At 42.3% G+C, this 12,847-nt stretch overlaps 1 protein-coding gene and 1 long non-coding RNA gene across 2 annotated transcripts in view; one reads left to right on the top strand and one right to left on the bottom strand.

Annotated features, from left to right (window-relative positions):
• Window positions 1-12,847, bottom strand: part of CFAP47 (cilia and flagella associated protein 47) — a 410,718-nt gene that overhangs the window by 789 nt on the left and 397,082 nt on the right. The window contains exon 41 of the mRNA XM_087937909.1: window positions 7-40. Coding sequence (XP_087794035.1) covers window positions 7-40 — 34 coding nt within the window. The remainder of the gene's footprint in view (window positions 1-6; window positions 41-12,847) is intronic.
• LOC148125363 (uncharacterized) lies at window positions 3,778-5,513 on the top strand. The gene is made up of 2 exons (XR_015744384.1): window positions 3,778-4,607; window positions 4,962-5,513. It is a non-coding gene; the product is annotated as an uncharacterized LOC148125363 (long non-coding RNA).

The raw sequence follows: 12,847 nt of genomic DNA, 5'->3' as shown, positions 1-12,847 counted from the left end.
GTAGACCATTAATTTCATACATCCATTCGATTGCTGCAGTCTGAAAACAGAAGAAAAGTTTCAATAAAAGTTTATCATTTTTTACTGGGGAACACACATTGTGTTATCTGGCACAATGCCTGCAATTATATCTTTCATTGTTTTCCATGTGGGGATTGGAAGGTCACCATAGTGGAAATAAATCATTACCACACAGAAATGACATTTCATTTTAGGTACAGTATGTTCATGCACACTGCCCAGCACCCTAGACAATCTATGCACTTGTTAATGTGCCACAGTTTGCAATTCTGTTTCAAGGAGATTATTGCACAGTAGGAAGTACAGAAAACTAACAAATAAGGTGATAACTTTATTTGTATCCCAGTGACTATTGAGGGTAAGCACAATAGCATAAACTTTTTGGGTTAATGAGTTAATGAGGTCAGAGCTGGCTCCACCTGGTCCATGCCGGCATGAAGCTTTTAATAAATAACTGGATGTCTTTGGAAGCTTGGCTTGAGGCTCTTGATTTAATTGGGGCATCTGTCAGAACCATGACAATGGCATAGAAAAGCTAACTGTGAGTACCCTGTTTCCCTGAAAATTAGACCTATCCCAAAAATAATGATTTTTACTAGTGCACATAATATAAGCCCTACCTCCAAAATAAGTCCTACTTAAGACCCTGCATAGTTGGCCACCCTCCTATTCTATCTGGTTGCTCACAGTTGTCACTACCATGGGGCAAGGTGGGGAGGTGGAGCTGTCCCACATGCCCTGCACTGGCTTACCTCTGGGCCCCCACAGCCAGGCCATCAATATTTCAATACCTGCCTCATGGCAGCATCAGCAACCACATGCAGCATAAACCCACGTGACCTCCAGCCCACTTCTGCTTGCTTGCGACTACAGGAGGCTGAGTGGTGTGCTGGTGCCAGGGCCATGAGGCACGGCCTGGCAATGGGGGCCTTCATCTCCTCATCTCACCTTGTGGCCATAGGACCAGTGCGTCATTCGTTCTCCTGCTCTGTTCTGGTTGTGAGCAAGCAAAAGTGGAATGGCAACCATGCAGGGTTCTGCAGGATGGGGCTGTTGGAGCCACCACTGTGAGGCAAGCATCAGGGCATGGGTGGCCTGGCTGGAGAGGCCATCAGGCGAGATGGTGCAGGGTGTGGGGTGCAGCTCCACTGCCTCACAGCAGTGGTGGCACTGGTACACTGCGTGGCCTCCTGCTGCACCACAAGCAAGCAGAACATAGAGGAGGAAAGAATCAAACAATATCTGCAGAAAGTGAATTTACCTCAGATACCTTCTTTACATTGAAATGATGTTAGAAGGGAATATAATGATGATGGAGTTAACTGAAGCATTAAAAAAACAAAATAATGGAAAAGCACCTGGTCCAGACAGATTGCCAGTGGAATTTTATAAGACATTTCAGGAATCATTAAACCTTCTGTTGTTAGAAGTTATAAATGAAGTTATAAATGAAGTTCTGTTGTTAGAAGTTATAAATGAAGCTAAAGATGAGGATAACTAAACCGTGATCAGAAGCATATATTACACTTGTGCCAAAGGAGGAAGCCCGCAACAAATCAAGAATTATAGACCTATTTCCCTACTGAACTCAGCATATAAAATCTTCACTTCAATAATGGCAGAAAGACTCAAAAGATATTTGAACAAATTTATTCATCCTGATCAAAATGGGTTTTTGCCAAAGAGACAAATTAAAGATAATATGAGTATTCTGGACACATTGGAATATTACGAGACACACCCTGAAAAACAAAAGGCTTTGATATTTCTAGATGCACAGAAAGCCTTTGATAATGTGAATTGGCAATTTATGTTACTACAATTAGAAAAGATGGGCTTTGGTAAGAAGTTTACCCAAGCCATAGAAGCTATAAACGAACAGCAAAGGTAATGATAAATGGGGAACTGACAGATTGCATTGATGTAAAGAAAGGTACAAGACAAGGTTGCCTGCTGTCACCTCTATTGTTTGTGTTAACATCAGAAAATAGAGATATTAGATATTAAATAGAGATATTAGAGAAGAGAAAGAAATAAAAGGAATGAAAATTAAAAAGGAAGAATATAAACTACAAGCATTTGCAGATGACCTGGTTTTTATTTTAGAAGATCCATTAGAAACAGCATCTAAATTGATAGAAAAGATAGAGGAATATGGAATGGTAGCAGGTTTAAAGATAAATAAAGATAAAATGAAGATTTTGACAAAGAATATACTAACAAAACAGAAGTAGTGGTGGAAGTTTTAAAGATCCAGGTCACAAATAAGGTTATTTGGGAATACATTTGACAGCAAGATGTGGTATGCTTAAAGAGAATAATTATTATAAACTCAAACAACAGATTGTGATAGATTTGGCAAAATTGGAAAATTTACAACTATCATTAATAGGGACAATAGCAACAATTAAGATGAACATATTACCTAGAATCTTATATCTGTTCCAGACAATTCCAATTAGATTAGGGAAATAACATTTTGAAGATTTGAATAAGATATTTGGCAGGGGAATAAAATGAGAATAAAATTAAAATTATTGCAAGATATTAGAACAAGAGGAGGATTTGGCCTGCCAAATTGGGAGTTATATTATCAAGCGACAACTTTGATGTGGGTCTAGGAATGGATAACACTAAGAAATACTAGATTATTGACACTAGAAGGACATGATTTGTTGTTGGGATGGCATGCCTTCTTATGGTACAAGGGATCTAAAACACATGGTTATTTCAGAAGACATTACATACGAGAGGCTTTGTTATTAAATTGGGAGAAGATTAAAAGGCAACATTATTTAAAAATTCCAGTCTGGCTATCAACTGTAGAAGCATTTTCATATCCAGTAATATATAAAATGGAACAGTTAGATATGGCAAAATATTGAATGAAAAGGATGAACTTAAATCTATGCAAGAATTAGAATAACAAGATATAAGGATGCATTGGTTTTCATATGTGCAAATACATTCTAGATATGATAAAGATCTCAAAACAGAAGGTTTTTATGATAAATTGACTGATTTAGATAACATTTTGGCAGGTACTGATGAAAAGGTGATTAAAAAAATTATATGGGTACTAGAGGTTAAGCTAGAAGAAGAGCAAGTTAAAGAAACAATGATTGTTGAGGGAAAATTTTTGGATATGGGACTGATGTAGAGAAATAGCAAAAATTGTGGTCTCAAAACTATAAAATGACAATGTCAACAGCGTATAAAGAAAATTTTTATAAGATGTTTTACAGGTGGCACTTATCCCCGACGAGAATAGCAAGAATAAATCTGAAAACCGTTGGAAATGTCATCAGATACCAGGCTCATTTTACCATATGTGGTGGACATGTGTAGAGGCAAAAAGATATTGGACTAAAATCCACATGTGTTTGGAAAAAATGACAAAAAGACATATTGATTTTAAATTAGAGATACTTATATAGTAGGAAATATATAGTAGGGAATTGAAATATTTGATTGTAAATGTATTAATAGTGGCTAGAATTGTATTTGTTAAAAACTGGAAAAATGAAAAAACACCAATGCAGGAGAAAGTCATTAAGAAAATAATGGAGTTGGCTGAGATGAGTAAATTGACATTTGAAATTAGAGAACAAGAAGACAAACAATATTATAAGATATGGGATTTATTTTATCAATGCTTAAACAAAAAAAGGAAATGAAATACTTTTAAAAAACTTTTAAAAATATAAGGGTAATAGAACTATAGTGAATGTAGCACAAGGACATATTACTATTAGGCTGTTTTATGAAGATGTAATGAATACGTATAAAGTTAAAATGTCGTATTTCTCACATAAAATGAAAGAATAATAGTTATAGTCAAAAATAATGATTAACAATGATAAATAATTTTATACACACACACGAGCTGGATATTTTGAGAATTTATATAAACCGTAAGGGAGGACTATCGAGATGAAGCACAAAAGCACAAAAGACTTGTAACCAACTGACACACTGTATGTAACTGGAAGATGGATTTGTGTTTTATGTTTTGTTTGTGTATGTTTGTTTAAAAAATAAAAATTCTTTAAAAAAAAATAGGAGCAGCTGCAGCAGTGCCAGCAAAATGCTAATACTAAGGTTAATATATTTCATATATTAAATTTAAAATACATTTAACACTTGGGTTACAGTGATCAGTGATTGTGATTTCAAAATAAAGATCTGTTTAATTTACAATCTAAAACACACACACACACACACACACACACCACAAGATTCCTCTACTTTCTTTCCTCTGAAGGAGTCCAATTTACCAGCAACTTACTAGTTTTCTAAACAGGGTCTAGGACTGACTGGCTCGACACGGCCACTTGCCACCACCAACTCACCTCTGCCAACTCACCACCACCAAGTTGCCACAGGACCAGAGGTGGGATTCAGCCTGTTTGCACCTGCCCAGCCCAGCCACTCCTTATCTCACTTCACCCACATTGGCCGGTGCCAAGAGTCGCAGCTGTGGCCCAGCTGCTTTCTGCTCCTTCACTCACTCAGATCACACGGCCCTTGTGGCCCAGCTGATTTCCTTGCCTCATCTGCTCTGCTCACCATGACTGCCCATGAAGGTAAGGCGCTCAACTGAAGGGCTGCCTTGGAGTGGACATTGCAAGGCTCGGCCACCTTTTGGGCCTGGCTCTCACCATCCTTCTGCTCACATGCCACCCACTTGCCCTCTGTCTTGGGTTGGGGGAATATATCACTTTCTGCCTCTCGCCTTCTGTGGGGCCTCCGTCTGCATGCTGCCTGCTCGCCCTCTGTGTCAGATCCCTATCGTGATACTGCCATTTATGTGGGGAGGGAACCCCGGATTCTTTTACTCATTTATTGCTCTCATCCTGTTTCCTATGTATCCTGTAATTTCCTCAGTTTATAATTTTTACCCTGCCACCTATTCTGCCCTGTGCTTTGATTTACCATAGAACGCTATGGACAGTTACAATATTTAGTGGACTTTGTCTGAAGCCATCTGGGTAAAGAGTTGAGATATTAAAGCTGATAGGTTAGTGAAGCAATTTTATGATAAATTCCCTGAGAAGACAAAGGGAGGGGGAAAGGAGAGGGAAAGGGTGGTTAATTTGTATGATGGATAATAGATTAACCTCCTGGTTTTTTGTGTTCTTTTCCAGGATATGATTTTTTCCTGTGGGAGGGAAGCCTGTCAGCTTTGGAAGCCATATTTTACTTAGAAGCTTAGAAGCTTGGGAGAGGGGATTTCATAGAGAGGTAGAAGCTTAGACATAACAACAACATTCTTCTCATAAATTCAAGGACAAGTTACTCTGCACCTGGAAAGGAGTAGTTGGAGGAATGTCTTCCAGTTGGGATGATGTATGATTGGACCATGTGATGGATGGGTGGGTGCAGGGGATGAGCTGATTTTTAATTATGCAAGGAAAACCCAGAACTCTCAGATTCGGGTTTTCCCAGATGTGCTAATATGACAACTCTAATAAAATGGAACTTTGAGAAAATGCTTGTCTCAGAGTTTATTGGTTTGAAGTTTGTTAGTTGGAATGCTGACAGGGGGGACACTGTTATCTGGGTTGTAACAGACCTCTTCTTCAAGCAATTCCACTTCATTCCCTGCCAAAAAGTCTGCACTGCTAAGGCACTCAACCATACTGTTCTGCAGTAGATCAGCTACATGGGCCCCCATAAAGGATAATATCTGAGCGGGGGGTCCAATTCACTTCAAAGTTTTGGAAGCCTTTCTGGACCTTCTCAGAACTGGCCAGGGCCTAAGTTCTAGCCATCATCCTTAGACTAACGGATCAATAGAGAGACTGAACTCAGTTCTGGAACAATATTTAAGATGCTTTATCAACAAGATAACTTGATTGACCTCCTTCCTTTTGCAGAAGTTGCCTATAATAACTCTGTGCACTCACAGAGTGCACTCACAGATTCACCCCATTTCAAGTTGCCAATGCCAGAACTACCAATAGAGGAACCAACCATACCCCTCTCTTAAGGATTGGATGCAACAACTACAAAACATCTGGCCAGTAGTGAGACTAGCTCTGAATGAGGCTAGAGCCACTTTTAAAGCCCAAGCTGACAAAAGAAGGACAGAACCAAACCCATTTAAAATAGGTGATAGAGTTTACCTGTCCACAAAATTCCTAAAATCCTTACAATCCTCAAAGAAATTGGGACCCAAATTCATAGGGCCTTTCCCAATCACTTGAATCACTTAAACAAGTCCACTGAGTTCTCTTCTGTAGCCTTTTGAAGCCCGAAATTACATTCTCTTTAAGACCCCAAAGCAGAAGCTCCCCCAATTTCTATTATGGTAGAATACTTTGAAATTAAAGAAATACTTGACTACCATGGTTCAACTATAATACCTAGTCTCCTGGAAACATTTACTTCCCTCACAAAATGAGTGAGTAGCTAAGAAACATATTAGGGCTCCTGCATTGCTGAAAAAATTTCACTCGAAAAATCCTAACAAACCGAACTAATTATCTATGAAGTTCATCTTTCTGTTCTCTTTTACAGATAATCCCCTCATTTTTTGAGGGGGGGGGGCAGCATGTCAGATCCCTATCATGTGGGGAGGGAACTCGGATTGTTTTATTCATTTATTGCTATGTATCCTGTAATTTCCCTAGTTTATAGCTTTTACCCTGTCACCTATTCTGCCCTGTGCTTTGATTTACCTTTGAAGGGCCATCAGAAGCCTCACAGAAGAAGCACATGGGGATGACTCCTTATCTCAGGACAACTGTTTCCACAACATCTTTGCACCTGTGGATTGTCTCATTCAACATCAGACTGAGCGGAGGGGTTTCTAACCCCTTTATCCTAATAGAATTGCCTGGGGGGAATTCAGACCCTGCTTTGCATTGTCCTGCATTCACTTTCTTTCAATAAAAGCTTCCTTTTGAAATGCTAAAGTTTAGAGAGTCCATGCTTTGTTGAACTGGAAGGAGAGGCAGGACCTTACAACTCTGCCTTGGGTCAGGGGGGACATGCCAACTCCTGCCTTTCTAAAGGGACACCTTCCCCCCACCACCCTGCTTGCGGGGCAGTCATGCTTGGCCAAGGACCATCAGAGGGAGGTGGGGATTCTGAATGAGGGCAGTGCTCCCAGTTTGTTCCCTGGTGACTACCTCTTTCTTCATCCCCCTCCCCCCACCATCTGACTTCAGCTTGCGAAGAAACTAGGACTGGGCGACTTTTCCTTTGGTGGCAGTGGTCCTGCTTGGCTGCTTTTGCATAGGGCTGGATGGCAGGCAGCATTGAAGTACCTTAAAGGGACAGGCTGCGGTGGCTGCCTTCCGAGCAGCTTTGGCTACAAAGGGAGGCAGGAAAAGTTCGGCCAAGTTGTCTCCTTTTCGTCCTTAAACCAGTGGTGGTATTCAGCCGGTTTGCACCTAATTGGGCGAACCAGTAGGAAGAAGTTGGCATGGGTTGCCGAACTGGTAGTAACTTCTGGCTGGCTGCGCCCCCAACCCGGTTGCCCGGTCGCTGCTCGCTCACTTTGCCTGCCCACCTGATGCTCTATCACTGGGCTCGCCCAGTGTGCGCTCGTGCCTCATCACTCCTCACCTCCTATGAGGCATGCTGGGTCCTCGTGGCTTGCCATTCTAGCCTTCCCATGTGGTGTCTGTGCCTCAACAGAGAAGCCCTGATCTGCCTGCTGCTCAGAGGTAAACTTGCAAGTCGCGCTAGCCCCCGCACCATTCCCAGATCTTGGCAGGGCCCACCACAGTTCCTGGGCTCAGCTGGCAACCAGAGAGCATGACATAATGCTGCCTGCATTGCCCCTTCCTCTCCCACCTGCCGACCTGTGTACAGGCAGCCACTGTGAGAATGCTGTGAGCGAGCCCTAATGCTGATGGTGGGGAAGGAAGATCCACACTGGGTTTGCTGTGATCAGCCAAAGAGCTGCCTGGGGGGTCATGATGAGCCTGCCTTTCGGGCCCAGTTTTGGCTTCCGTGGGGGCTACCATGTGGGAGGCCTGAGAGAAAATGCCTCCCCTGAGGATCGTCTGCTTGCCCATCCAAGGGCCCTGGAAGCAGCATGTCCTCTTGTCACGGGCTGATGTGGGACCTGAGGTGGGGTGGTGGTTGAGCAGGCAGCAGCCCAGAGCAGGGCCCAAAAGGCAGTCAAACCTCGCCAGCCCAGATCTTCCTTCCCCATCAGCTGTACTTTCCAGCCCATGGACCTCTTATAGCAGTGGCCAGCACTCTGCCAAAACACTTGGCCCAGTGAGGGAAGGGCAGCTGGCTGAGGTACGATGCAGGCAAAATAGCCTTGTGCTTCATGGTTGCTCCCCTGGCAGGCGAGACCCAGCAGCTGCTGGAGAATCCAGGCAGGGGATGAGATGCGGTCTGGCACGTGTTTCACAGAAGAGTAGGATTGCTCGGCTTTAAAAAGAACGGTGGGTTAATAGGACTTGGGTGCTCGCAGGTGTGGGTGAGTGCTAGGAGAAAGGGTGAGCGTGGCAACCTTTTCCCACCTTTTTGGGTATCCTCAATACTCCTCATTGCCTAAAGTGGCTGTAACTAAACAGCTCGCTGGTGGGAGTCACATGGGGGAATGTGTGGAAAAAAGGTTAAGGAAATGGTTAGTGGGAGTGAAGCAGCAGGGCAGGGGGGTGGGGCCAAGTGCACATGGCAGGTGAGCGGCTTTGTGTGGTAGTGTGGGCTTGGCTTCACTTTCTGGCTTCGCTTCTCACATCTTCCCCGCTGCTCTTGTTTCTTGTCAGGCTTTATTAACTTCCTTTTTTGTGGTGCCTAATGGTGGGATGGGTAGAAGTTGAACAAATAAAGCTCCCCCACCCCACAATTGCCAAAACACTTGTTCGGTGAGGGAGGGGGCGGTTCCCCTGGGTGATGCAGGCAGAGTAGACTTGTGCTTCTTAGTCCCTGCACCTCCCAGCAGGTGAGCCCCAGAAGCTGCTGGAGAATCTGGGCAGGGGATGAGATGTGGGCTGTCAGGGAGCTGAGTGGTGATAGCTCTGACCTGGCTGGCTTGCTTTCCCTTTGCCACCAGCTGCAGAAGCAAGGTAACATTTCAGGCAATCAGTAAAGCCAAACCGCTCCCCGGCCACTCTGACCTGGATTAAAGATTGGATACGTGTTAAAAACAAAAGAATATTAACATTAGAAGGATATAACTTACAGGCAGGGTGGCATGCTTTTTTGTGGCAGAAAAAACACCAAATTCATGGTTATTTCCAAAGGCACAAAATTAGGCAGACCTTACTAAGTGCATGGAACAAAACTAAATCTCAATTCTACGTTCAAATACCAATTTGGCTATCTACATTGGAAGCATTAATGTACCCACATTTATTGCGACGAGGACAGGTAATTACATATGAGGACATATTAGATGAGAAGGGAAACTTAAAAACAAGACAAGAGCTGAAAGATTTGGGATTTGAGATAGAATGGTGGGCCTACTTACAATTACAATCAAGGTATAGTAAAGAAATGAAAGAATGGGGAAACAGAAAACGGAAAACAGAATTAGATAAAATATTATTAGGAGCGGATGAGAAATTGATTTTAAAAATTTATAAAGTACTATTGGAATGTAAATTGGAAGAAGAAAAGGTGAAAGAAACGATGCTGGCCTGGATGAAAGATTTTGGATATGGTATAAATCTGGACGATTGGCAAATTTTATGGGATAGGAATAGGAAAATTACCCTGGAGGCAACATATAAAGAAAATTTACTAAAAATGTTTTATCGATGGCACATCCTGCCATCAAAACTAGCAAAAATGTATCCCAAATTATCTCCTAAATGCTGGAAATGCAATAAAGAAATTGGAACATATTACCATGTATGGTGGAAATGTGAAAAAGCCCAAATACATTGGCTGAAAATCAGAAACTGGTTAGAAGAGATGTGTAAAATTAAAATAGAGTTCAGACCTGAAATTTTCTTATTGGGAATCAATGTGGGGAAACATAATAAAGAGATAATATATTTAATAATCCATGTCACCACTGCTGCAAGACTAGTTCTTGCCCAGAGATGGAAAGGAAATGATATGCCAGAAGAGATGGAAATAATTAGAAAAATTTGGCCTTGCGCTGAAATGGATAGAATAACTCAAGAATTAAATTAAACCCTTCATACATTGAACTGGAAACCCCCGACACCACACCAACACTGCATTATACAGCAGAATTGAAAAGAGCTACTGCTATTTTTCAGCCTATTTGTCGTTGTTTTTATTATTCTGTATCATCTGCCAGATGGTAATAGTTAAAAAAAAGGATGAGATGGATCTTTGAGAATGTTTTGAACTTTCTTAAGGCAGCGGGAGCTATAAACAGGGGTGGGATTCTACCAGTTTACACCTATTCACTAGAACCGGTTGTTAACATTCTAAGCAGTTTGGAGAACCGGTTGTTAGAATAAATTTCTGGCCTAATCCTGTAAGGAAGGAAGGAAGGAAACATTCTGGTGTTGCTTACAGAAACTGCCTCTCCATTAAGCCTTATTACATTCTTGGCAGGACTAGACTTCCTGTCTCAAGAACTTCTCTGGAGTTTTTTCCCCCTCCTTTGCTGGTACTTTGCTTGTGTGGAGTGACCATTCAAAGTTACAATGGCACTGAAAAAAGTGACTTATGACCATTTTTCACACTTACAACTGTTGCAGCATCCCCACAGCCATGAGAGGCCAGGCGAGGAGATGTGTGCCTCGATGTGAGTGATATTGAGTTGGCCACACCCAGCCAATAACATGACCACCAAGCCATGCCCACCACCTAAGCCATGCCCACAGAACTGGTTGTTAAAAAATTTGAATCCCACCCCTGGCTATAAATCTCTTCCAAAGAGTGGAGACAGCAACCAATGATCTTCTGGGCAATGACATTAACCCTCTGGAGTGCATTCCTATCTGCCACTTTGCAATTGGCAAACCATACAGAGGTGCAGTATGTTAAAATGCTCTCTATGGTGCAGTGGTAGAAGGTCACCAGCAGTTTCTCATTCAGTTGTTGCTTTATGAGAAGTCTCAGGTAGTATAATCTCTGCTAGGCCCTTTTGACCATGGCTGCAATGTGGGCACTCCAGGTCAGGTCCTCTTTTAGAGTAACCCCTAGAAACTTAAAACTGGTCACTTGCTCCACTCGGTCTCCATTGATAAGCAAGGGCTAGATGTCTGATCTGTTCCTTCTATAATCCACTATAAGCTCCTTGGTCTTATTGGTGTTGAGACCAAGTTATTGTCTCCACACCATGAAAGCAACAGGTCCACCTCATCTCAGTAGGCAGACCCCCCCCCCAGAGATAAGTCCCACCACTTTTGTATCATCTACAAATTTAGCAATAGTATTACTAGTGTAAGTGGGAATGCAATCATGCACATAAAGAGTATAGAGTAAGGGACTCAACACGCAACCCTGTGGTGTACCAGTGTTAAGAATAAGGGCTGAAGAGGTATGATAACATAATCTGACCCTCTGTGAGCAGCCAGACAGGAAATCCATAATCCAAAGGCAGATTGAATTAGAAAGTCCAAGGTCCAGAAGTTTAGACACTAGTCTATGTGGAAGAATTGTATTAAATGCAGAACTAAAATTCACAAAAAGCATCCTCACATAGCCCTCCCGCTGTTCTAGATGTGTCAGAGCAGTGTGAAGAGTGATGGCTATAGCATCCTCTGTAGATCTATTTTTTCTGTATGCAAATTATTACAGAATTTGGGAGAAGTTTTACCACTGGTTTAAAAAAAGAAAGGAGGAACTCTAGCAAAGATGATTAAGATTTATGTACATATGTAAATTTGTATTTTTTGTTATGTATGCACCACATTCATTGTTTTTAATGTTTTTTCTGTTTGTTGTTCATTAATAAAATTATATTTTTTTTAAAAAAGGAAAGCCAAACTGCTCCCTAGCCCAGAGCTGCTGGAGGGGGGAAGGGGGCGTGATGCTGCCTCTCTTGAAGTTTTCAGCCTTTTCCTTTCCCCAAAAATGGGAGAGGAGGAAGTCTTTGAAAGTCTCAAAGGGGCAGCCCCTTTGTTGGACCTGAAAACCTTGCCTGTCAGCTTTTTGGGCAATGCGGGACAGGATACTGGCCAGGAAGAACCCTTGTAAGGAGCGATGCTGCCAGGTGCTTGAAAGTTTGTGTGTGGATCTCCTCTCCTAGCTTTAAAAGGAGAGAGGGGAAGGAAAGGATAGAAAGAGAGAGGGAAAGAGAGAGAAAGAGAAAGAGAGAGGAAGAGAGAGAGGGGAAGAGAGAGAGAGGGAATGAGAAGGAGAGAGAGAAAGAGAGGGAAAGAGAGAAAGAGAAGAGACAAGAAAGAAAAGAAAGGGGAAAGAAAGAAAAAGGGAGACAGAAAGAGAAAGAGATAGACAAAAAGATGGGATGGAAGTAAGGGAGAGAAAGAAAGAGAGAGAGAGAGCAGGAAGAAGGAGAAAGTAAATGAGATATATGGATGAATGGATGGATGGAAGGAGGGAGGGAGGGAGAGGGGAAAAAGGGAGAGGAAGGAAGGACACAAACCCTGGCTTCAGAAGACTCTCTGAAATAGGACAGGAATCTAAGGCTGGAAGGGATCTTCTCGTCCAAGGGTTTTCAAAGTTTGCAAGTTTAAGACTTGTGGACTTCAACTCTCAGAATTCCTGAGCTAACATGACTTGGAGGAGGAATTCTGGGAGTTGAAGTTCACAAGTCTTAAACCTGTCAAGTTTGAAGACCCCTGTTCTAGTCCAACCCCCTGCTCCAGCAGGAGATCCTTACAGAATCATAGAACAACAGAGTTAGAAGGAACCTTGGAAGCCATCTAATCCAACCCCTGCTCCAGCAGGAGACCTTATATCATCT

This window comes from Pseudonaja textilis, chromosome 7 (assembly GCF_049901715.1).
Source record: "Pseudonaja textilis isolate UNSWEBS1 chromosome 7, rPseTex1.2, whole genome shotgun sequence".
Classification (NCBI taxonomy): domain Eukaryota; kingdom Metazoa; phylum Chordata; class Lepidosauria; order Squamata; family Elapidae; genus Pseudonaja; species Pseudonaja textilis.
The sequence above is the reverse complement of the archived record's forward strand: the minus strand, read 5'-3'. Positions and strand labels throughout refer to the sequence as shown.